We start from the raw sequence: 26815 nt of genomic DNA, 5'->3' as shown, positions 1-26815 counted from the left end.
TCAGCGTTGGTTGGGCGGGGGAGGGTAGCGCAGCGGCGCGTTCTGGGAGCCGAAGAGACCGAGATCTTCCCGGGCTCTTGAGAGTGTTACTTCTTTCGCGGCAACAATGGCTCGAGTGTCTCGCTCGCGCGGCCCGGAGTGGGAAGCATCGCAGTTCGTCGAAGAGCCCCGAGCCCGCGGGGCAGCCGCTCTCGTTCGCACTCTTGCTCTCGGCCCGGGGACCGGAATGGCCTCAGCCATCAGCTGGGTGGCCTCAGCCGAGGCTCCCGAAACCAGCTCTGCGGCCCTGGCTTGCGGTGTCCTTCGCGAGAGCTGCCCTCGGCACCTCGGTGCTCCCCTTCCGCTTCTGCGTCCTCGTCCGCTGAGCGCTGCCGCCACTCGCGCCGCTGCGGGAGCGACGAGCCGGGACCCAGCCTCCTGGACCGGGAGGAGGTGAGTGATGCGGCCGCACCTTCGCTCTGAGGAGCCCACTTGCCTTCAGAGTTCGCTTCATCTCTCATCCCGCTTCTGAACGGTTCCAATTAAGCATTTTCTACCTTCTTTGCGCCCATTTCCATCTTTTGCTTCAGTCCACGACAGCTCCTTATTTGCCCTTTTTCTCCCTTAATTCTCACTCATCCTTGGGCACCTTCATACGGTGCTGTGACCCCTCCACCCCCTTTCACCTCTGGTCTGGCAGAAGACACGGCCAAGGGTCCCAGACCTATTTACGTTGTGTTATCATTTGTGAGCAAGTTTTTATTCCCCACTAGACTGAGTTCGTGGAAAGGAGGAGCCCGATTTTACTCATCACAGAATTCGCAGTGCCTAGCACTTAGTAAGAGCTCAACCATTGTGTGTTGAATGAATGAACAGATTGGTTTGAGATGATAACAGGATGTGTAAGTGGAAATTCTTTGTAGGGAGTTGGGAAGGGTTGAGATTAAGGGTTTAAACTGGAGAAGAGAAAACCTTCCCCCACGACAGGATTGGATGAACGTAGGAAAAGCAATGTGCGTAACTGCAAATGGGGCTACCTTGAGAAAGGTCTTGTTAAATGGTCTCAATCTTGACCTTGAAGAATGAGGGAAGGGTGAGATCAATTTTCCTCTAATGAAAGTGAGTATTGGAGCGGAAAAATAGTTTAAGAAGGAAAAGTTCTAATTATTGCTGTGTAAGTAGTCATACCTCCCAAGTGCCTTGAATGTGTTAAAAATGAGAAATTTACAAACATTACAGGCATTGAGGGGCAGGTTGAAATTACAACAGTTGGGAGATGTCTTGATGATTTTTTTTCTTCCAGCAGTGGAAGGTAATAAAGCATAGTGAGGAGGAAGATAGTGGATGGATTCAGACTGCCTGAGTTTGAAGCCCTGCTTTGCCACTTAATACCTGTATAACTTTGGGTATTGAGAGTTTACCCGAGCTACTCTGTGGTGTTGCTGCCTCAGCGTCCATTTTGTTTGCAGGGTCTAGCCCTCTCCTGTAAGCACATGCCCTAGATAGCAACCCGTAAAATCACAAGCAAATGTAAGTTCCTGATATGACTTCCCTAACAGCCCCTGTGATCTGCAGTCTCCCCTGCCTCCCAGTGCCGGTATGCTGTATGGCCCCCTTAGAGAAGACCCTCGTGGGGCTTACCAAAACCCCCGCTCTTTTGGTTTAAATTGACCAAAATGTCCCTAGCCTGGGAACCCCAAAGCACTCCACCCACAGACTGTAATAAAAGCATGTGCCCCAGGTCCTGTCACTCTCTGCACCCTATCTTGACCTCCCCATGTAACCCCTCGAGGTGTGCTGGATACTTCCTACCGGACCTGTGAGTAATAAACTTCTCTATTTCAATTTCTCTTGTGGTCTGTTGTTGAACTTTGGCTCACCATCTGGCACCCTGTGCTCCACTTAACAAATGTTAATTTAAGGAAGTCAAAACATTGGGCAAATTACTTAACCTCTCCAAGGTACATTTCTTCACCTGTAAAAACAGGGATAAAAATAGTGCTGACATTTTTAGGGTTGTTGTAATGATTTAGTGCCTGGAACATAATACACATTATGTTTTAGCTATTAGGTTTTCACACCTGGGAGGAGGAACAGTAAAAATAGTCCTGAGTTATATTGGAGACCTACCTCTCCAAGTTATATGTTTCAGAAAGGTCACCCACAATCTGTGTCAATCAAAAAGCAAACAGGTTATTTTAGAATCCCAACCAAAAGGTGTAGGAACAGCTTGGATGAAATTTGCATTTGTGCATGTAGAAGATAATTCATCTTGAGTCCAGATGAAACCAGGTAGCAGCAGGGACTGTTTTAATGGTCTCTTATTCACCCTGTTGGTGAGAGAGGTAATCCCTCCCTAGGGTTATGGGGCAGCTGAACATAGGACACCTGACACTGGACACATAAGATCCACTATGCAGGGATAATCTGGAACTGCACCTGTCCCTTTAATAAAGAGGGTTGTTTGGCTAGGGGACCTTTTCTGCAGGAGCAGAGTGGGAAGGGGAATTTGCAGTTAGGCCGTTGGAGGCCCTACTGGTTTCCCCAGATGTCAAAGCAGCACATAATATTGGGCCTTAATTTTAGGCCCTACACCACAAGGACTGTGTGTCTTTACAGTCTGGCAGGCATCATTGGCCCCTATACTTATATATTCCAAGGGCTATTATTTGTATGTTTACTTTTAGATTATCTGCTTCTGGAACTGGGTGACCCTCTGAGTCCAAATCTGCAGTTATAATACCTTTTCCTCTGAATAAAGAAGTAAAAAATAATTTATTTAAGCAATGAGACCAAATATATTTATTTTGTAAGGATTAAAAAAAAAACAGACACAAGCAGCTAAACTTTGGAGAATTGAGCCTCTTGTTAGTTTTCTCCTTTTCTTTTTTTCAGTTTATGAGTAATAGTAAATACTAAACAGAAGAAATGACAAACATTATAATAAAACAAAAAAAATTTAATGTCCTCCAAAGAACAGATAGACAATGTACTCCTTTTCCAAAAAGGAACTAAAGGAAAAACAAAGAAAACAAACCCTGGATCTCATTGAATACAACTTCTGTAACATAGAACTTTTCAGAGCTCCCTTTATTTTCTACTTCTTGTAGTGCTTCATTTTTTTTCAAAATTGAAATATTTACTTGACAGAAAATTTTTGAATTTGGTAAAGAAATGGCAATAACTGGTACATACATTAATTCAAAATATTTCTACTAAGCACCAAATAGTTCCCAAATTTTTCACCAAGAACCTCTTCATCACTGAAAGAATGCCTAAAATGTAATCAGTTTAGTTAGGTTTTTAATCAAGAAATCTAAAGATGCCAATCAGTAGTGCTTCATTTTTAAAAGCTGTCTTTACTAGGTCCTGGGTTTCTGAAAACTAAAGTTTTAACCAAATTGGAACAGACTTCTTTTTCCTTTCATAAATATGCATAAACAAATGAAGTTATTTCCAAATGTAAAACTGTTTCTGTCACATATTGCAGAAGATGAAATGAGCAATTAGGAGCTCTGTCATGCATGCGGCAGAAGGGATGCGCTTGACAGCCTCCCAGGCTGCATTTCTAGCCTGGCTGTTCAGGCTGTCTGTAGTCTGTACCATTTGATGGTACTATCAGAACATCAGACCCTAAGTGTTAAGTTTACATTTATACCAAGTTTTTTATTAATTTAAAGTTTAAAACATAAAGGGAGAATAGAATAACTGGACTTGTTGAATTTGAATATATATAAAATTTATATATATAATATATATATATAATGGAATTCAGCTTTTTTTTTTTTTGCGGTACGCGGGCCTCTCACTGCTGTGGCCTCTCCCACTGCGGAGCACAGGCTCCGGACGTGCAGGCTCAGCAGCCATGGCTCATGGGCCCAGCCGCTCCATGGCATGCGGGATCCTCCCGGGCCGGGGCACGAACCCGCGTCCCCTGCATCGGCAGGCGGACTCTCAACCACTGCGCCACCAGGGAAGCCCGAATTCAGCTATTTTTAAATTTTTTAATTTCCATATTTAAATTTATATTTCATAACATTTCTACCTATTGAAATCCATGAGTTCACACCAGTACCTCAAATTCCAATCCATAGCACAGCATTCATTCTAGCTTTCCCCGTTTTTCTAGAATTCACCTATTGAGTTATAATTTACATGCCTATATCTTCTGGAAAATTAAGTGAGATAGGATTAGAGAATTGGGAGCTCCTGAAGTATGAGGACTTTCTGCAAAGAATCCTTGTTTTAGACTGAATTGTGTGCCCCCAAAATTCATATGTTGAAGCCCTAACCCTCGAAGTGACTGTAATTGGCAATAGGGCTTTTAAGGAGGTAATTAAGTTTAAATAAGCTCATAAGGATGAGACCCTAATTCAGTAGGACTGGTGTCCTTATAAGAAGAAGAGACACCAGAGATCTCGGTCAATCAGTATCTCTCTGTCTCTCTCTCTCTCTCCTTCTATCTCCCCCTTATCCTCCTCTCTCCCTCTACTCTTCCTCTCTCCCTCTCTCCCCACTCCCACCTCTCCTGACCTGAGCACAGAGGACACAGAGAAGAGGCCAAGCAAGAAGGTGGCATTCTACAAGCCAGGAACAGAGGTCTCACCAGAAACCAACACTGATGTCACCTTGATCTTGCATTTCTTTTTTTTTTAAATTTTATTTAATTTTATTTATTTTTTTAAACAGCAGGTTATTAGTTATCCATTTTATACATATTAGTGTATATATGGCAATCCCAATCTCCCAATTCATCCCACAACCACCACCACCCCCCGCCACTTCCCCCCCTTGGTTTCCATATGTTTGTTCTGTACATCAGTGTCTCAATTTCTGCTCTGCAAACTGGTTCATCTGTACCATTTTTCTAGGTTCCACGTATATGCGTTAGTATACGATATTTGTTTTTCTCTTTCTCACTTACTTCACTCTGTATGACAGTCTCTAGATCCATCCACGTCTCTACAGATGACTCCATTTCTTTCCTTTTTATGGCTGAGTAATATTCCATTGTATATATGCACCACACCTTCTTCATTCATTCGTCTGTCAATGGGCATTTAGGTTGCTTCCACATCCTGGCTATTGTAAATATTGCTGCAATGAACATTGGGTGCATGTGACTTTTTGAATTACAGTTTTCTCTGGGTATATGCCCAGTAGTGGGATTGCTGGGTCATATGGTAATTCTATTTTTAGTTTTTTAAGGAACCTCCATACTGTTCTCCATAGTGGCTGTATCAATTTACATTCCCACCAACAGTACAAGAGGGTTCCCTTTTCTCCACACCCTCTCCAGCATTTATTGTTTCTAGATATTTTTATGATGGCCATTCTGACTGGTGTGAGGTGATATCTCATTGTAGTTTTGGTTTGCATTTCTCTGATAATTAGTGATGTTGAGCATCCTTTCATGTGTTTGTTGGCAATCTGTATATCTTCTTTGGAGAAATGTCTATTTAGGTCTTCTGCCCATTTTTGAATTGGGTTGTTTGTTTTCTTGATATTGAGCTGCTTGTAAATTTTGGAGATTAATCCTTTGTCACTTGCTTCATTTGCAAATATTTTCTCCCATTCTGAGGGTTGTCTTTTGGTCTTGTTTATGGTTTCCTTTGCTGTGCAAAAGCTTTTAAGTTTCATTAGGTTCCATTTGTTTATTTTTGTTTTTATTTTCATTACTCTAGGAGGTGGAACAAAAAAGATCTTGCTGCAATTTATCTCAAAGAGTATTCTTCCTGTGTTTTCCTCTAAGAGTTTTATAGTGTCCAGTCTTACATTTAAACTCTAATCTATTTTGAGTTTATATTTGTGTATGGTGTTAGGGAGTGTTCTAATTACATTCTTTTACATGTAGCTGTCCACTTTGCCCACCACCACTTATTGAAGAGGCTGTCTTTTCTCCATTATATATCCTTGCCTCCTTTGTCATAGATTAGTTGACCATGGGTGTGTGGGTTTATCTCTGGGCTTTCTATCCTGTTCCATTGATCTATGTTCCTATTTTTGTGCCAGTACCATATTGTCTTGATTACTGTAGCTTTGTAGTATAGCTAAAGTCAGGGAGTCTGATTCCTCCAGCTCCGTTTTTTTCCCTCAAGACTGCTTTGACTATTCGGGGTCTTTTGTGTCTCCATACAAATTTTAAGATTTTTTGTTCTAGTTCTGTAAAACATGCCATTGGTGATTTGATAGAGATTGCATTGAATCTGTAGATTGCTTTGGGTAGTATAGTCATTTTCACAATATTGATTCTTCCAATCCAAGAACATGTTATATCTCCCATCATGTTTGTATCATCTTTAATTTCTTTCATCAGTGTCTTATAATTTTCTGCATACAGGTCTTTTGTGTCTCTAGGTAGGTTTATTCCTAGGTATTTTATTCTTTTTGTTGCAGTGGTAAATGGGAGTGTTTCCTTAATTTCTCTTTCATATTTTTCATCACTAATGTATAGGAATGCAAGAAATTTCTGTGCATTAATTTTGTATCCTGCATCTTTACCAAGTTCATTGATTAGCTCTAGTAGTTTTCTGGTGGCATCTTTAGGATTCTCTATGTATAGTATCATGTCATCTGCAAACAGTGACAGTTTTACTTCTTCTATTCCAATTTGTATTCCTTTTATTTCTTTTTCTTCTCTGATTGCCATGGCTAGGACTTCCAAAGCTATGTTGAATGATAGTGGTGAGAGTGGACATCCTTGTCTTGTTCCTGATCTTAGAAGAAGTGATTTCAGTTTTTCACCATTGAGAATGATGTTTGCTGTGGGTTTGTTGTATATGGGCTTTGTTATGTTGAGGTAGGTTCACTCTATGCCCACTTTCTGGAGAGTTTTTATTATAAATGGGTGTTGAATTTTGGCAACAGCTTTTTCTGCATCTATTGAGATGATCATATGGTTTTTCTTCTTCAATTTGTTAATATGGTGTATCACATTGATTGATTTGTGTATATTGAAGAATCCTTGCATCCCTGGGATAAAACCCACTTGATCATGGTGTCTGATCCTTTTAATGTGTTGTTGGATTCTGTTTGCTAGTATTTTGTTGAGGATTTTTGCATCTATATTCATCAGTGATATTGGTCTGTAATTTTCTTTTTTTGTAGTATCTTTGTTTGGCTTTGGTATCCGGGTGATGGTGGCCTCGTAGAATGAGTTTGGGAGTGTTCCTTCCTCTACAATTTTTTGGAAGAGTTTGAGAAGGATGGTTGTTAGCTCTTCTCTAAATGTTTGATAGATTTCACCTGTGAAGCCATCTGGTCCTGGACTTTTGTTTGTTGGAAGATTTTTAATCACAGTTTCAATTTCATTACTTGTGATTGGTCTGTTCATATTTTCTATTTCTTCCTGGTTCAGTCTTGGAAGGTTATACCTTTCTAAGAATTTGTCCATTTCTTCCAGGTTATCCATTTTATTTCCATAGAGTTGCTTATAGTAATCTCTCATGATCCTTTGTATTTCTATGGTGTCCATTGTAACTTCTCCTTTTTCATCTCTAATTTTATTGATCTGAGTTCTCTCCCTCTTTTTCTTGATGAGTCTGGCTAAAGGTTTATCAATTTTGTTTATCTTCTCAAAGAACCAGCTTTTAGTTTTATTGATCTTTGCTATTGTCTTCTTTGTTTGTATTTCATTTATTTCTGCTCTGACCTTTATGATTTCTTTCCTTCTACTAACTTTGGGTTTTGTTTGTTCTTCTTTCTCTACTTCCTTTAGGTGTAAGGTTAGGTTGTTTATTTGAGCTGTTTGTTGTTTCTTGAGGTAGGATTGTATTGCTGTAAACTTCCCTCTTAGAACTGCTTTTGCTGCATCCCCTAGGTTTTAGATCGTTGTGTTTTCATTGTCATTTGTCTCTAGGTATTTTTTGATTTCCTCTTTAATTTCTTCAGTGATCTCTTGGTTATTTAGTAGTGTATTGTTTAGCCTCCATGTGTTTGTGTTTTTTACGTTTTTTTCCCTGTAATTGATTTCTAATCCCATAGCGTTATGGTCGGAAAAGATGCTTAATATGATTTCAATTTTCTTAAATTTACTGAGGCTTGATTTGTGACCCAAGATGCGATCTATCCTGGAGAATGTTCCGTGCGCAATTGAGAAGAAAGTGTAATCTGCTGTTTTTGGGTGGAATGTCCTATAAATATCAGTTAAATCTGTCTGGTCTATTGTGTCATTTAAAGCTTGTGTTTCTCTATTTATTTTCTGTCTGGATGATCTGTCCATTGGTGTAAGTGAGGTGTTAAAAGTCCCCCACTATTATTGTGTTACTGTTGATTTCCTCTTTTATAGCTGTTAGCAGTTGCCTTATGTATTGAGGTGCTCCTATGTTGGGTGCATATATATTTATAATTCTTATATCTTCTTCCTGGATTGATCATTATGTAATGTCCTTCCTTGTCTCTTGCAACATTCTTTATTTTAAAGTCTATTTTACCTGATATGAGTATTGCTACTCCAGCTTTCTTTTGGTTTCCATTTGCATGGAATATCTTTTTCCATCCCCTCACTTTCAGTCTGTATGTGTCCCTGGGTCTGAAGTGGGTCTCTTGTAGACAGCATATATATGGGTCTTGTTTTTGTATCCATTCAGCGAGCCTGTGTCTTTTGGTTGGAGCATTTAATCCATTCATGTTTAAGGTAATTATTGATATGTATGTTCCTATGACCATTTTCTTAATTGTTTTGGGTTTGTTTTTGTAGGTCCTTTTCTTCTCTTGTGTTTCCCACTTAGAGACGTTCCTTTAGCATTTGTTGTAGAGCTGGTTTGGTGGTGCTGAATTCTCTTAGCGTTTGCTTGTCTGTAAAGCTTTTGATTTCTCCTTCAAATCTGAATGAGATCCTTTCCGGGTAGAGTAATCTTGGTTGTAGGTTCTTCCCTTTCATCACTTTAAGTATATCATGCCACTCCCTTCTGGCTTGTAGAGTTTCTGCTGAGAAATCAGCTGTTAACCTTATGGCAGTTCCCTTGTATGTTATTTGTCATTTTTTCCCTTGCTGCTTACAATAATTTGTCTTTAATTTTTGCCAATTTGATTACTATGTGTCTTGGCGTGTTTCTCCTTGGGTTTATCCTGTATGGGACTCTCTGCTTCCTGGACTGGGTGGCTATTTCCTTTCCCATGTTAGGGAAGTTTTGAACTATAATCTCTTCAAGTATTTTCTCAGGTCCTTTCTCTCTCTCTTCTCCTTTTGAGACCCCTATAATGTGAATGTTGTTGTGTTTAATGTTGTCCCAGAGGTCTCTTAGACTGTCTTCATTTCTTTTCATTCTTTTTTCTATATTCTGTACCGCAGCAGTGAATTCCACCATTCTGTCTTCCAGGTCACTTATCCGTTCTTCTGCCTCATTTATTCTGCTATTGATTCCTTCTAGGAATTTGTATTTTTCATTTCAGTTATTGTACTGTTCATCTTTGTTTGTTTGTTCTTTAATTCTTCTAGGTCTTTGTTAAACATTTCTTGCATCTTCTTGATCTTTGCCTCCATTCTTTCTCCGAGGTCCTGGATCATCTTCACTCTCATTATTCTGAATTCTTTTTCTGGAAGGTTGCGTATCTCCACTTCATTTAGTTGTTTTTTTGGGGTTTTATCTTGTTCCTTCATCTGGTACGTAGCCCTCTGCCTTTTCATCTTGTCTCTCTGTGAATGTGGTTTTTGTTACACAGGCTGCAGGACTGTAGTTCTTTTTGCCTCTGCTGTCTGCCCTCTGGTGGATGAGGCTATCTAAGAGGCTTGTGGAAGTTTCCTGATGGGAGGAACTGGTGGTGGGTAGAGATGGCTGTTGCTTGGTGGGCAGAGCTCAGTAAAACTTTAATCAGCCTGTCTGCTGGTGGGTGGGGCTGGGTTCCCTCCCTGTTGGTTGTTTGGCCTTAGGCGACCCAACACTGGAGCCTACCTGGGCTCTTTGGTGGGGCTAATGGCAGACTCTGGGAGGGCTCACACCAAGGAGGACTTCCCAGAACTTCTGCTGCCAGTGTCCTTGTCCCTGTGGTGAGCCACAACTGCCCCCCGCCTCTGCAGGAGACCTTCCAACACTAGCAGGTAGATCTGGTTCAGTCTCCTACGGAATCACTCCTCCTTCCCCTGGGTCGTGATGTGCACACTACTTTGTGTGTGCCCTCCAAGAATGGAGTCTATGTTTCCCCCAGTTCAGTCAGAGTCCTGCAATTGATTCCCACTAGCCTTTAAAGTCTGATTCTCTAGGAATTCCTCCTCCCGTTGCCAGATCCCCAGGTTGGGAAGCCTGACGTGGGGCTCAGAACCTTCACTCCAGTGGGTGGACTTCTGTGGTATAAGCATTCTCCAGTTTGTGAGTCACCTGCCTAGCAGTTATGGGATTTGATTTTATCGTGATTGCACCCCTCCTACCGTCTCATTGTGGCTTCTCCTTTGTCTTTGGATGTGGGGTATCTTTTTTGGTGAGTTCCAGTGTCTTCCTGTCGATGATTGTTCAGCAGTTAGTTGTGATTCCAGTGCTCTCACAAGAGGGAGTGAGAGCACGTCCTTCTGCTCCGCCATCTTGAACCAATCCTCGATCTTGGATTTCTAACCTCCAGAACAGTGAGAAAATAAATTTCTGTTGTTTAAGCCACCCAGTCTATGGTATTTTGTTATGGCAGCCCTAGCTGACTAATACAATACTGAACCACAGTAAGTCTTTTAAAAATGTATTTTTAAAATATGTTATAACGTTTATTAAATCCAGTGCCTATTTTAAATTTTTTAATTAAGTGAGGAACTTTAAGTGCGTCTCACATATTTCTTCTTTCTTGTGATTTATCCTTTTATGTCCCTTAAGTTTTAAAAATATGGAACATACCTAAGAATTAAAACATGTTGCCAGTGGATTTTAGCATGCTAATTGTTCTTTTTAAATTATAATTCATGGGGTGCTAATTTCCTATTCATAGAAGGGTTCCGTGTTAAGACAAATAATGCATTTATGTTATTTTGAATTTTTTTTTCTTCAACTAACCCAATAACAGATTGCATGCCAGATTTTAGCATTACAAAGGGATTTTAAAGATGAACATGTCAGTATGGTTTTGTTTAGTTAATTTTCCTATATACAATACTATCTGAAGGTTTAATGCTTCTTCTTTTTCCTTGTTTCTTTTCTCTTTGGTGCTCTTTATTAGCTGCTGCTTCCCTCTCCTCTATTTCCGTGTCTACTTTAGGTTGAGTTGAGACAATGTGCTTCACAGATAAACTTCTAATTTGTGACTAGTTGATAAAGCATTATTATTAGAAACTTGTACTTACAGATATCCGTATAAGAACATGAAATCAGAGAATTAGAGTTGGAAGGTGCCCTAAAAATAATTTTCTAGGCAATATCTAAATTATTCCAGATGTGATGTTAAGAGGAAAAGACTGTGATACAGAAATGCCCTTTTTAAGCTATTGTAGAAGGCTAATAATACTCATTTTCAGAATTCTCTTACAACAGGATGAAATCTCTATACTGTAGTGTGTTAGGTTCTTACTCTGGGGAGACACAACAATTGCTACTGTACCGTATGTCTGTTCCACATGTAGAATGAAATTATGAAGTCTTCCCTCAGCCTTCTTATGTCCAGTTTCTTTCATCTTTCCTTATGATTCCTATTTCCCTGCATTTGCCCTGTGGTTTCTTCTGAAAATATAAATCCTTCATGCTGCTTTCAGTGTGAATAGCATTTTGTTAACTCGAAAGCATTATGCAAATGTAAATGATTATTCTACTATTTTGAAGGTGGTTGGCCAATAAGCTGTACTGTTACAAAAGCAGTCAGATGCTGGCTTTGAATGGTTCTTGGACAATCAGTTTGTTACTGAAAATTTTTAAGTGTATATTTTTATACTCTGTGGTCCATATTTTATCACTTTTCTGATTCTTACTACAGTTTTCTTTAAATTCAGCTCTGATGAACATACAGCAGTACAGGACAAAGAGCCAAAGAAAAGCACCACTTTAGCTTCTACTTCAGAAGGTATTTTTTAAATATAGGACTTTTTTATTGAGAAGTTTAAAAAATACATTTATAAATAGTTGAATATTAGACTTTACTCAAATCGCCTGTCATCAATTCCTTTTCAGTATTTTTTTTTTTTTTTTGCGGTACACAGGCTTCTCACTGTTGTGGCCTCTCCCGTTGCGGAGCACAGGCTCCAGACGCTCAGGCTCAGCGGCCATGGCTCACGAGCCCAGCCGCTTCCCGGACCGGGACCTGAACCCGTGTCCCCTGCATCGGCAGGCGGACTCTCAACCACTGCGCCACCAGGGAAGCCCATCTTTTCAGTATTTTTAATACAATAAAATTGATGCTCAGAAATACTTCTTTAGAAGTTAGTTTTTTATTTGTATTTTATGTAGAAGAAAAGAAGAAGAAGAAGTCTAGTCATTCAAAAGAAAGGTCCAAGAAAAAGAGGAAGAAAAAATCATCTAAAAGAAAACACAAGAAGTATTCTGATGATAGTGACAGTGACTCTGATTCTGAAACAGACTCCAGTGGTAAGAAAGCCAACATCCTTCTGTGAGCCTTACTTCAAAACTAGTTGTACTTCTTGAAAGCTTATTTTAGAAGCAGGTTCTTAAAAACAATAATAGCCAAGAGTTTTGAACACTCACTGACTTTGTGTTGGGCACCCTGCTAAGTGCTTGATATGCATTATTGCTATTTAATCCACACAGTCACTGTAGGACACATCTTAGAGATGGAGAAATGGAGTCCCAGAGCAGAGCATTAAGTACCGCACCCAAGGCCACACAGTTGGGATTCAGACCTAAGCCGTGTGACTCCAGATTGGTTGTGTGTAGCTGTACAAGGCATGTGGCACCGAACCATGTTGGGGTTAGTCTGTGAGACGTGTGGTGCTAAACCAAGCCACAGGGGGCTGCCTCAGCCCAGTGGAGCAGCTCTTTTGTGAGATTCTCACACTTAGTGGGCACCTTTGTGCAATTTTCAAAAAGGTACACCATAGGGGACTCCCTCTGGCCAGCAGCTGATTTATGTATCACACTTCCTGTGGGGCGGCACATCACAAAAAAGTCACCTTTTTGTGCCCTCTCCTGGCTGATGACTGACAGAGGGTGCCTCCTCTGGGGACACGTTACACTAAGGCACCCCTTCCTCTGATGTCACCTGGGTTTCCTGGCCCTCACTGTCACCTTTCTTCCTCACTGCTAGAAGCCTGAGCTTTCTTGAAGCGCAGATCTGAGCATGGCGGTCCCTACTTAAAATCCTTCCACAGTTCTCCATGGCCTTCAGGGTAAAGTCAGATCCCAATTGTAGAGGAATAACTGAGGACATGGAAAGGAGACGTGACCCATGAACCCCTCGGCAGACCGAGGGTTAGCGAGTAAGCCAGAACTGCAGGCAGTCCTGGATACTTTGGGCGCTGATCCATGAAATGACCTCAGTATAATCAGAATGATGGGAACACAAGGAGATGTCCTTGTGCTGCTTGTGAACTCAAGGATGAAGCACGGCATGTCTTCAAGAAAGCCCACTGTTGCTTGTCTAATCAATACAAGCATATATTGCTGCTTTGGCATTTCTGGAATGTTAAAATTTTAAGTCTTAAGATGTAAACATAGATAATGCTTAAATAAAAGTCACCACAGCAGGATGAGACGGCGCTGTATTGCCTGAGCGAGCAGCAGCCCTCTACTGCTGTGCTTCTGCACAGTTCATCTCGTGTGATGAGCTTACTTTCAGCCCTGTCATAAGAAAACTGCAACACCAATTGATCTCTCGCATCACGTACCCTGTGGCTCTCCTGCAGCGTCCTCTTTGGCCTAAGGATGACTTTCCATCTCCTTGATACTGCACGTCCTTTCTCTTGACTCTGTCGCTTGATACAGAGAGTCTGTCTGCCTACAATGCCGGTCTCTCCCTGCATGCGGCTTGGCTTACTCATTGCTATGATGGGCATGCATTACGTTTGTAATGAAACTGATTTTAAAAATAACTAGCTTAAGAGTCACCTTTTCCTGGTCAACCATTTCTCAACCACTATCCCCAAATCAGCCTGATTTTGAGACTCCTCTGTATGCCCAGAGCACCCCATGCTTCCCTCTCACTCAGATTCGCCTCTTTCCCTGTGTCTCCTCCACTAGAATGAGCTCCTGGAAAGCAAACCCTCAAACACACACATCACGAAAATACTCAAACATTGAGAAAAGTAAAGGGAGTAGTAGTATTAATGCCATGTACAGTACTTGTCACTCAGGTTTAACATTTGTTAGCATTTTGACATACTTGCTTCAGATAGGGATTTTTTTGTTGAGATAGTCAAGGTAAAATACACTAAATATTTCTGTCTGCAACGCTTTAAAAAATGACATTTTCCTACTTAACTACAATACCATTATCTTACCAGTAAGTTAATAATTCCTTATATCATCTAATACCTAGTGTGACTTTAATTTCTATGCTTCCAGTGCCTAGCACGGTTCGTGACACAAGCGTTTGAATTTCTCTGATATAACAAATGGGACAGGAAAAGCATATTTATCTTGTCAAAGGTATTAACATGGGGACTTCTCTGGTGGCACAGTGGTTAGGAGTCCGCCTGCCAATGCAGGGGACTTGGGTTCGAGCTCTGGTCCAGGAAGATCCCATATGCCACAGAGCAACTAAGCCCGTGTGCCACAACTACTGGGCCTGTGCTCTAGAGCCCGCAAGCCACAACTACTGAGCCCACGTGCCACAACTACAGAAGCCTGCATGCCTAGAGCCTGTGCTCTGCAACAAGAGAAGCCACTGCAATGAGAAGCCTGTGTGGCACAACGAAGAGTAGCCCCAGCACGCTGCAACTAAAGAAAGCCCGCACGCAGCAACGAAGACCGAACACAGCCATAAATAAATAAATAAATCATAAATAAATTTATAAAAAGGTATTAATGTTTAGAGGTAAACTTTTTTTCAATTTTAATGTGTTTTAATTTTCAGATGAAGATACAAAGGAAAGCAAAAAAAAAGCCCAGCAAAAGAAAAAGAAGAAACACAGATGATCAGGTTTTTTAATTTAATTTTTGTTATGGAAAAGGTCAAATATATATACAAGTATAGAGAATAGTGTAATGATCTCCCATGTACATATCACCCACTTGAACAATTATCAACTTGTGAGAAGTTGCCACCACCTCCCAATTATTTTGAAACAAATCCCAGATATCATTTCATTTATAAACAATTCAGCATGCTTCTCTAAAAGAGAGACATTCTTTTTTAAACATAACCACATTACCATTATTATGCCTAAAAATTTAACAGTAATTCCTCAGTTTTTTATCACACTTCATTTGTATTTTGTTTTCTAGCCTGGCAGTTTCACATGAGGAAGACAGCATGAAGAAAGCCAAGGTTTGACCACTTCTTTTCAGTGATCTATTAATCTGGAATATTAATCAGGGCCTCCCTCTTGCTTCCAGCAGCAGTAAACCAAAATGTTCCCTTTTAGTGTTTAATCGTCAGATCTAGCGTCCTTTCAAGGACGCTGAATGAGACAAAATACATTTGAAGGGATAATTGTCACTTCTGAGCCGGGGAAGACACAACAATATGGCTCCTGTGGTGGGGGGAGGGGTGAAAAGGGAGAAGAGCCTCTTTCTGGCCTCAATGGAGGCACCTCTTGTGTTCCCTTTGAAGCAGCAGTTCCTTTGGGCCAGAATGGTTTGTTCCCCTATATCCTTCACAAAAAGGGAGGGTAGTGAACAGAATCTGGAGCATCTAGAACAAAACTAGGTGAATATTTGGATGCTACCTTCCCATAAAGCCCTATGAATAGTAATTTCTTAGGAAGCTTCCTTTAGAGTCCAGGCTTGTGCCTGAGCTCCTCATCATGAATGGAGCTTGGTCCCATTTTGCAGCACACTGTTCTCTCACTAGGGACTTTTCCCACCTCATCTTACATGTGTATGTATCTGAGAAGTGCAGGGTCTAGTGATAGTGCTTAGGGACGTCACCTCATGAAAAGAGACCTTCTTGACTTTCCTTAGCAATTCTTACCCATATCATACTAACCCCATTTGGCACATAAAAACAAGTATACAAGAGAATTCACATCTTTACTGAAAATACAAAAAATATGCCCTATTAAAAACACAGTGCACTGTTTTCATTTATTCAGTTCATTTATTAGGCATTTGGTGAACTGCTCTTGAGGTGCTATGAAAAATTTCAATCTGGCAAAAAAATACTTTGGAAAAACTCATAGAAAACATGTCTTACAAGATAGGGACTAGAAAATGAATGCTGATGACAGGGACCCATGCCAGGCCAAGCAAAGCTAAGCCAAAGGAAGACATAGGTGGAGGAGGCAAGGGCAGACAAGGCAAGGATGGCATGGGTGGCCCAGGTATTTGGGGCTGCAGTGGCACCAGAGGAACCCAACTCCAGTTGGGTTGCAGAATAAATATGGCATTATAGGGTCCATCCAGGATTATGATGACAGGGTGACCCATGGCCAAAGGGGATGTATTTCTGGGAATTAAACCCCTCTGATATCTCCAACACTTGGCCCTCCCATTCTTAAACCAAAACTTTAATCAGAGGGAAAAAAGGTATTGGTTTAGTATATTGAACAGTTAATGTCTTAATAGAAAAACACAATATGCAAATCTATGTGCTATTGATGAAATGGAAGAAACTATTTCATTATTGCTCAAATATCTTAGGAAAATTAATACTGCACCCCTCCCTTCAGCCCAAACTTAGTGATCGTAGGCTATACATGCCAAGCTCTGGTCTAGGCTTATTGCTTTGTTCCTGTCCTCCCACTTTTAGTATTCTTTAACTATTTTCCATGTCCTACATGCAAACCAGCTAGTGAATTGCACTGTGTCCTTGCTGTTAATGCTTTGCCTGGTAACAGGGTAAAGACATGTTAGTGTTCTGACAGCAGTCGAGCTGCCCTGCCCCTCCTCACTAGAGACAATGTCACCCTGGTGATGGGGGGAGCTGAACATGGTAAAAATTCAACCCCTTTCAAAGTCATACTGAGGGAGGCAGCCCCTATTTTAAAACCCATCTTCAGTCTGAAGTAAATAATTAATAGGAAGGAACATGTTGGATTTTTAGACAGAAGGCTTCCTTCAAGGATGACTAAGGAGTCATTCACCCTCTGAAACATCTTAAAAGTTAGAAAGGTGGTCTGGCAAGAGGGGCCCAGTGGGGTTTTGACTTGTCTTACTGGGACGTGAGAGTTGCTGAAGATCTGGTCACTGCCTTGATATCTTAGTCTTTAATGCTAAGGAAAGTTCAACCTAACTAGGTTCAACTCCATTCAAACCCAGTTTCTGCCCAGCCAATAATTTGGAGGGAAAGAGGCAGACCACTGTCCATTCTGCATGTGCCAACCTGCCCCCACCCTCCAGTCTTCATGGGCTCAGGACACTGTCAGCTAACCCGGTTCTACCTCCAGGTTCAGGATTCTGGATGGAAGGTGATGTTGCCAGAGTAGGCCCTGCCAGCCCTACTCCTCAACTAGGAGATCCCAACACCAACAAGAGTTCTAAGGCAGGAGAGTGGAACTAGGCATTTTAGAACAAGGTCAGCAACAGTGTGGCACCCCCGTGTTCACTGCAGCATTATTTGCGATAGATAAGGAAACAACCCAATTGTCTATCTACGGATGAATGAATAAAGAAAATGTGTATACAGGCACATCTCAGAGATATTGTTGGTGTGGTTCCAGACCACTGCAACAAAGTGAATATCACAATAAAGTGAGCCACATGGATTTTTTGGTTTCCTAATACATGTAAAAGTTATTTTTACACTATACTGTAGTCTATTAAAGTATGCAATAGCATTATGTCTTAAGAAACAACATAAAGGGCTTCCCTGGTGGCCCAGTGGTTAAGAACCCGCCTGCCAATGCAGGGGACATGGGTTCGAGCCTTGGTCTGGGAAGATTCCACATGCCATGGAGCAACTACGCCCGTGTGCCACAACTACAGAGCCTGCACTCTACAGCCCACATGCCACAACTACTGAGCCTGCGAACCACAAATACTAAAGCCCGTGCACCTAGAGCCCATGCACCGCAACAAGAGAAGCCACTGCAATGAGAAACCCGGGCAACAAAGAGTAGCCCCCACTCGCTGCAACTAGAGAAAGCCCGTGTGCAGCAACGAAGACCCAATGCAGCCAAAAAATAAATAAATATTTTTTTAAAAACCCACAACGTAAATACCTTAAAAATACTTTATCGATGGGCTTCCCTGGTGGCGCAGTGATTGAGAGTCTGCCTGTCGATGAAGGGGACATGGGTTCATGCCCCGGTCCGGGCAGATCCCACATGCCGCGGAGCAGCTAGGCCCATGAGCCATGGCCACTGAGCCTGTGCGTCTGGAGCCTGTGCTCCGCAATGGGAGAGGCCACAACAGTGAGAGGCCTGTGTACCGCAAAAAAAAAAAAAAAAAAACTTTATTGGTGAGGAGCTTCAAGATGGCAGAAGAGTAAGACGCAGAGATCACCTTCCTCCCCACAAATACATCAGAAATCTACATGTGGTACAACTCCTACAGAACACCTGCTGAACGCTGGCAGAAGACCTCAGACCTCCCTCTCAAAAGGCAAGAAACTCTCCATGTACCTGGGTAGGGCAAAAGAAAAGACAAAAGAATAGGGACGGGACCTGCACCAGTGGGAGGGAGCTGTGAAGGAGGAGAGGTTTCCACACACTAGGAAGCCCCTTCGTGGGCTGAGACTGCGGGTGGCGGAGCGGGGAAGCCTTGGAGCCATGGAGGAAAATGCAGCAACAGAGGTGTGGAGGGCAAAGCGGGGAGATTCCCGCACAGAGGAACGGTACTGACCAGCACTCACCAGCCTGAGAGGCTTGTCTGCTCACCTGCTGGGTTGAGCGGGGGTCTGGGAGCTGAGGCTCAGGCCTCGGAGGTCAGATCCCAGGGAGAGGACTGGGGTTGGCTGAGTGAACACAGCCTGAAGGGGGCCAGTGTGCCACAGCTAGCCAGGAGGGAGTCCGGGAAAAAGTCTGGAGCTGCTGAAGAGGCAAGACACTTTTTCTTGCCTCTTTGTTTCCTGGTACACGAGGAGAGGGGATTAAGAGCGCAGCTTAAAGGAGCTCCAGAGACGGGTGCGAGACGCAGCCATCAGTGCGGACCCCAGAGATGGGCATGAGACGCTAAGGCTTCTGCTAGAGCCAACAAGAAGCCTGTGTGCAAGCACAGGTCACCGCCCCTGCTGGGAGCCTGTGCATCCCACCACTGCCAGGGTCCTATGATCCAGGGACAACTTCCCCGGGAGAACGCACGGCACGCCTCAGGCTGGTGCAATGCCATACCGGCCTCTGCACCTGCAGGCTCGCCCCACATCCATACCCCTGCCTTCCCCTGGCCTGAGCGAGCCAGAGCACCCGAATCAGCTGCTCTTTTAACCCCATCCTGTCTGAGCGAAGAACAGACGCCCTCCGGCGACCTACACGCAGAGGCGGGTCCAAATCCACAGCTAAACCCGAGGAGCTGTGCGAACAAAGAAGAGAAAGGAAAATCACTCCCAGCAGCCTAAGGAGCAGCGGATTAAATCTCCACAATCAACTTGATGTACCCTGCATCTGTGGAATACCTGAATAGACAACAAATCATCCCAAATTGAGGAGGTGGACTTTGGGAGCAATGATATATATATTGTTTTCCCTTTTTCTCTTTTTGTGACTGTGTATGTATATGCTTCTGTGTGTGATTTTGTCTGTATAGCTTTGCTTTTACCATTTGTCCTAGGGTTCTCTCCGTTTCTTTTTAATTTTATTAAAAAAATTTTTTTTCGTAATAATTTTTATTTTAATAACGTTATTTTATTTTACTTTATTTTATCTTCTTTCTTTCTTTCCTTTCTTCCTCCCTTTTATTCTGAGCCATGTGGAGGAGAGGCTCTTGGTGCTCCAGCCAGGCGTCAGGGCTGTGCCACTGAGGTGGGAGAGCCACGTTCAGGACACTGGTCCACAAGAGGCCTCCCATCTCCACGTAATATCAAACGGCGAAAATCTCCCAGAGATCTCCATCTCAACGCCAAGATCCAGCTCCACTCAACAACCAGCAAGGTACAGTGCTGGACACCCAATGCCAAACAACTAGCAAGACAGGAACCCAACCCCATCCATTAGCACAGAGGATTCCTAAAATCACAGTAAGCCCACAGACACTCCAAAACACCACCAAACGTGAACCTGCCCACCAGAAGGACAAGATCCAGCCTCATCCACCAGAATAGGTACTAGTCCCCTCCACCAGGAAGCCTACACAACCCACTGAACCAACCTTAGCCACTGGGGACAGACACCAAAAACAATGGGAACTATGAACCTGCAGCCTGCGAAAAGGAGACCCCAAACACAGTAAGTTAAGCAAAATGAGAAGACAGAGAAAGACACAGCAGCTCAAGGAGCAAGGCAAAAACCCACCAGACCTAACAAATGAAGAGGAAATAGGCAGTCTACCTGAAAAAGAATTCAGAATAATGATAGTAAAGATGATCCAAAATCTTGGAAATAGAATGGAGAAAATACAAGAAACGTTTAAAAAGGACTTAGAAGACCTAAAGAGCAAACAAACAGTGATGAACAACACAATAAATGAAATTAAAAATTCTCTAGAAGGGATCAATAGCAGAATAACTGAGGCAGAAGAACGCGTAAGCGACCTGGAAGACAAAATAGTGGAAATAACTACTGCAGAGCAGAAAAAAGAAAAAAGAATGTGAAGAACTGAGGACAGTCTCAGAGACTTCTGGGACAACATTAAATGCACTAGCATTCGAATTATAGAGGTCGCAGAAGAAGAAGAGAAAAAGAAAGGGACAGAAAATATTTGCAGAGATTATAGTTGAAAACTTCCCTAATATGAGAAAGGAAATAGTTAATTAAGTCCAGGAAGCGCAGAGAGTCCCATACAGGATAAATCCAAGGAGAAACACGCCAACACACATACTAAACTATCAAAAATTAAATACAAAGAAAACATATTGAAAGCAGCAAGGGAAAAACAACAAATAACACACAAGGGAATCCCCATAAGGTTAACAGCTGATCTTTCAGCAGAAACTCTGCAAGCCAATAGGGAGTGGCAGGACATATTTAAAGTGATGAAGGAGAAAAACCTACAACCAAGATTACTCTACCCAGCAAGGATCTCATTCAGATTTGACAGAGAAATTAAAACCTTTACAGACAAGCGAAAGCTGAGAGAGTTCAGCACCACCAAACCAGCTTTACAACAAATGCTAAAGGAACTTCTCCAGGCAGGAAACACAAGAGAAGGAAAAGACCTACAATAATAAACCCCAAACAATTAAGAAAATGGGAATAGGAACATACATATTGATAATTACCTTAAATGTAAATGGATTAAATGCTCCAACCAAAAGACATAGATTGACTGAATGGATAAAATAACAAGACCCATATATATGCTGTCTACAGAGACCCACTTCAGACCTAGGGACACATACAGACTGAAAGTGAGGGGATGGAAAAAGATATTCCATGCAAATGGAATCAAAAGAAAGCTGGAGTAACTATTCTCATATCAGACAAAATAGACTTTAAAGACTATTACAAGAGACAAAGAAGGACACTACATAATGATCAAGGGATCAATCCAAGAAGAAGATATAACAATTGTAAATATTTATGCACCCAACATAGGAGCACCTCAATACATAAGGCAAATACTAACAGCCATAAAAGGGGAAATCGACGGTAACACAATCATAGTAGGGGACTTTAACACCCCACTTTCACCAATGGACACATCATCCAAAATGAAAATAAATAAGGAAACAAACTTTAAATGATACATTACACAAGATGTACTTAATTGATATTTACGGACATTCTATCCAAAAACAACAGAATACACATTCTTCGCAAGTGCTCATGGAACATTCTCCAGGATAGATCATATCTTGGGTCACAAATCAAGCCTCAGTAAATTTAAGAAAATTGAAATCTTACCAAGTATCTTTTCCGACCACAACGCCATGAGACTAGATATCAATTATAGGAAAAAATATGTAAGAAACACAAACACATGGAGGCTAAATAACACACTACTTAATAACCAAGAGATCGCTGAAGAAATCAAAGAGGAAATCAAAAAATACCTAGAATCAAATAACACTGAAAACACGACGACCCAAAAGCTATGGGATGCAGCAAAAGCAGTTCTAAGAGGGAAGTTTATAGCAATACAATCCTACCTTAAGAAACAAGAAACATCTCAAATAAACAACCTAACCTTACACCTAAAGCAGTTAGAGAAAGAAAAACAAAAAACCCCAAAATTAGCCAAAGGAAAGAAATCATAAAGATCAGATCAGAAATAAATGAAAAAGAAATGAAGGAAACGATAGTAAAGATCAATAAAACTAAAAGCTGGTGTGTTGAGAAGATAAACAAAATTCATAAACCATTAGCCAGACTCATCAAGAAAAAAGGGAGAAGACTCAAATCAGTAGAATTAGAAATGGAAAAGGAGAAGTAACAACTGACACTGCAGAAATACACAGCAACATGAGAGATTACTACAAGCAACTATATGTCAATAAAATGGACAACCTGGAAGAAATGGACAAATTCTTAGAAATGCACAACCTTCCAAGACTGAACCACGAAGAAATAGAAAATATGAACAGACCAATCACAAGCACTGAAATTGAAACTATGATTAAAAATCTTCCAACAAACAAAAGCCCAGTACCAGATGGCTTTACAGGTGAATTCTATCAAACATTTAGAGAAGAGCTAACACCTATCCTTCTCAAACTCTTCCAAAATATAGCAGAGGGAGGAACACTCCCAAACTCATTCTACAAGGCCACCATCACTCTGATACCAAACCAGACAAAGATGTCACAAAGAAAGAGAACTACAGGCCAATATCACTGATGAACATAGATGCAAAAATCCTCAACAAAATACTAGCAAGCAGAATCCAACAGCACATTAAAAGGATCATACACTATGATCAAGTGGGATTTATCCCAGGAATGCAAGGATTCTTCAATATATGCAAATCAATCAACGTGATACACCATATTAGCAAATTGAAGGGGAAAAACCATATGATCATCTCAATAGATGCAGAGAAAGCTTTTGACAAAATTCAACACCCATTTATGATAAAAACCCTCCAGATAGTAGGCATAAAGGGAACTTTCGTCAACATAATAAAGGCTATATATGAGAAACCCACAGCCAACATTGTCCTCAATGGTGAAAAACTGAAACCATTTCCACTAAGTTCAGGAACAAGACAAGGTTGCCCACTCTCACCACTGTTATTCAACATAGTTTTGGAAGTTTTAGCCACAGCAATCAGAGAAGAAAAAGAAATTAAAGGAATCCATATTGGAAAAGAAGAAGTAACGCTGTCACTGTTTGCAGGTGACATGATACTATACATAGAGAATCCTAAAGATGTTACCAGAAAACTACTAGAGCTAGTCAGTGAATGTGGTAAAGTTGCAGGATACAAAATTAATGCACAGAAATCTCTTGCATTTCTATACACTAATGATGAAAAATATGAAAGGGAAATTAAGAAAACACTCCCATTACCCATTGCAACAAAAAGAATAAAATATCTAGGAATAAACCTACATAAGGAGACAAAAGACCTGTATGCAGAAAATTATAAGACACTGATGAAAGAAATTAAAGATGATACAAATAGTTGAAGAGATATACCATTTTCTTGGATTGGAAGATTCAACTTTGTGAAAATGACTCTACTACCCAAAGCAATCTACAGATTCAATGCAATCCCTATCAAACTACCACTGGCATTTCCCCCAGAACTAGAACAAAAAGTTTCACAATTTGTATGGAAGCACAAAAGACCCTGAATAGCCAGAGCAATCTTGAGAAAGAAAAACGGGGCTGGAGGAATCAGACTCCCTGACATCAGACTATACTACAAAGCTACAGTAATCAAGACAGTATGGTACTGGCACAGAAACCGAAATATAGATCAGTGGAACAGGATAGAAAACCCAGAAATAAACCCATGCACATATGGTCACCTTATCTTTGATAAAGGAGGCAAGAATATACAGTGGAGAAAAGACAGCCTCTTCAATAAGTGGTGCTGGGAGAACTGGACAGCTCCATGTAAAAGAATGAAATTAGAACACTCCCTAACACCATACACAAAAATAAACTCAAAATGGATTAAAGACCTAAGTGTAAGGCCAGACACCATCAAACTCTTAGAGGAAAACATAGGCAGAACAGTCTATGACATATATCACAGCAAGATCCTTTCTGACCCACCTCCTAGAGAAATGGAAATAAAAACAAAAATAAACAAATGGGACCTAATGAAACTTAAAAGCTTTTGCACAGCAAAGGAAACCATAAACAAGACAAAAAAACAACCCTCAGAATGGGAGAAAATATTTGTAAATGAAGCAACTGACAAAGGATTAATCTCCAAAATTTACAGGCAGCTCAATATTGAAAAAATAAACAACCCAATCCACAAATGGGCAGAAGACCTAAATAGACATTTCTCCAAAGAAGATATACAGATTGCCTAACAGACACATGAAAGAATGCTCAACATCATTAATCATTAGCGAAATACAAATCAAAACTACAATGAGATATCATCTCACACCGGTCAGAATGGGCATCATCAAAAAATCTACAAACAATAAATGCTGGAGGGGGTGTGGAGAAAAGGGAACCCTCTTGCACTGTTGGTGGGAATGTAAATTGATACAGCCACTATGGAGAACAGTATGGAGGTTCCTTAAGAAACTAAAAATAGAACTGCCATACGACCCAGCAATCCCACTACTGGGCATATACCCTGAGAAAGCCATAATTCAAAAAGAGTCATGTACCACAATGTTCACTGCACCTCTATTTACAATAGCCGGGACATGGAAGCAGCCTAAGTGTCCATTGACAGATGAATGGATAAAGAAGATGTGGCATATATATACAATGGAATATTACTCAGCCATAAAAAGGATGAAACTGAGTTATTTGTAGTGAGGTGGATGAAGTAAGTCAGAAAGAGAAAAACAAATACCCTATGCTAACACATATATATGGAATCTTAAAATAAAATGGTCATGGAGAACCTAGGGGCAAGATGGGAATAAAGATGCATACCTACTAGAGAATGGACTTGAGGATACGGGGAGGGGGAAGGGTAAGCTGGGACAAAGTGAGAAAGTGACATGGACATATATATACACTACCAAAAGTAAAATAGATAGCTAGTGGGAAGCAGCCACATAGCACAGGGAGATCAGCTCGGTGCTTTGTGACCACTTAGCGGGGTGGGATAGGGAGGGTTGGAGGGAGGGAGATGCAAGGGGGAAGAGATATGGGGACATATGTATATGTATAACCAATTCACTTTGTTATAAAGCAGAAATTAACACATCAATGTAAAGCAATTATACTCCAATAAAGATGTTAAAAAAAATAAAAAATAAATAAATTTCTGTTGTTTAAGCCATGAAAAATAAAAAATACTTTATTGCTAAAAATGCTAACCACCATCTTGGGCCTTCAGCAAATTGTAATATTTCTGCAATAGAAACAGAGATCACTGATCACAGATCACTATAACAAATATAATAATGATGAAAAAGTCTGAAATATCACCAGAATTTCCAAAATGTGACACAGAGACAAGAAGTGAGCAAATGCTGTTGGAAAAATGGCACCAGTGGACTTGCTTGATTCAGGGTGGCCATAAATCTTCAATTTGTTTAAGAAAAAGAAAAAACCGCAATATCTGCAAAGTGCAATAAAGTGAAGCACAATAAATGAGGTGTGCCTGTATATACAGTGGAATATTTTTCAGCCACAAAAAAGAATGAAATCTTACACTTGCTACAACATGGATGGACCTTGAGTGCATCATGCTAAGTGAAATAAATCAGAAAGACAGATAATGTGTGATCTCACTTTTACATGGAGGAATCTAAAAGCAACAAACAACAACCCCCCGTCAATTAAAGAAAACAAGCTCATAGGGGCTTCCCTGGTGGCGCAGTGGTTGAGAGTCCACCTGCCGATGCAGGGGACACGGGTTCGTGCCCCGGTCCGGGAAGGTCCCACATGCCACGGAGCGGCTAGGCCCGTGAGCCATGGCTACTGAGCCTGCGCGTCTGGAGCCTGTGCTCCGCAACGGGAGAGGCCACAACAGTGAGAGGCCCGCGTACCGCAAAAAACAAAAAAGAAAAGAAAAGAAAACAAGCTCATAGAACAGATTGGTGGTTGCCAGAGGAGGGAGGTAGGAGAAATGGGTGAAGGGGGTCAAAGGTACAAACTTAAGTCATGGGGAGTGTAATGTACAGTATGCTGACTACAGTTAATAGTACTATTGAAAGTACTAATAGTACTAATTTGAAAGTTGCTAAGAGAGTAGATCTTAAAAATTATCATAAGAAAAAAAATTTGGGTGTGGTGACGGATGTTAACTAGACTTATTGTGGTGATCATTTTGCAATATTTACAAATATCAAATAATTATGTTGTACACCTGAAACTAATATAATGTATATCAATTATACCTCAATTTTAAAAAAAGAGAGAAAAGGAGGTTCTTTGGGGTTCATGCTGTAGTTTGGAAATAGATGAGAACATTCTTTTTCCTTATTTTTTTCTTGTGGTTCCTTTTCCCTTCAGAACTCCATTAAGAGACCACTACGTAAACCCAGGAGAAGCAAGCCACCAAAACTTCAGTTTCTCTTTTCCTCTGAGCTTGCTTTGCCTGCTTGAGAAAGCAGAGGCCTGCGTCTCCCAAGCCCTGGCCAGACCTGACTGTGAGCCCAGCCCATGGCCTTAGGCCGCCGGCACTGCTTTCCA

General features: G+C 41.1%; 1 protein-coding gene across 2 annotated transcripts; it reads left to right on the top strand.

Annotated features, from left to right (window-relative positions):
* On the top strand, positions 1-26815 carry LOC307180807 (uncharacterized protein). Of its 2 annotated transcripts, XM_079911310.1 has the most exons (5): positions 1-432; positions 11879-11949; positions 14914-14979; positions 15285-15327; positions 26636-26815. In XM_079911310.1, the coding sequence occupies exons 1-3, from the start codon at positions 107-109 to the stop codon at positions 14973-14975; spliced, it is 459 nt and encodes a 152-aa protein (XP_079767436.1). In that variant the 5' UTR covers positions 1-106; the 3' UTR covers positions 14976-14979; positions 15285-15327; positions 26636-26815. The 2 variants fall into 2 exon arrangements, with proteins under 2 accessions (XP_079767436.1, XP_079767435.1); XM_079911309.1 differs by lacking the exon at positions 26636-26815 and having other exon boundaries at positions 15285-15859.

The sequence above is a fragment of the Stenella coeruleoalba genome (assembly GCF_951394435.1).
Source record: "Stenella coeruleoalba genome assembly, chromosome: X".
NCBI classification, from domain to species: domain Eukaryota; kingdom Metazoa; phylum Chordata; class Mammalia; order Artiodactyla; family Delphinidae; genus Stenella; species Stenella coeruleoalba.
This window is presented reverse-complemented; position numbering and strand designations above follow the sequence as displayed.

Coding starts and splice junctions, on each gene's coding strand:
- LOC307180807 (XM_079911310.1), top strand. CDS start 107: ATGGCTCGAGTGTCTCGCTCGCGCGGCCCGGAGTGGGAAGCATCGCAG. Junction 433..11,878: donor GCCTCCTGGACCGGGAGGAG/GTGAGTGATGCG, acceptor CTTTAAATTCAG/CTCTGATGAACATACAGCAG. Junction 11,950..14,913: donor TTTAGCTTCTACTTCAGAAG/GTATTTTTTAAA, acceptor TTTAATTTTCAG/ATGAAGATACAAAGGAAAGC.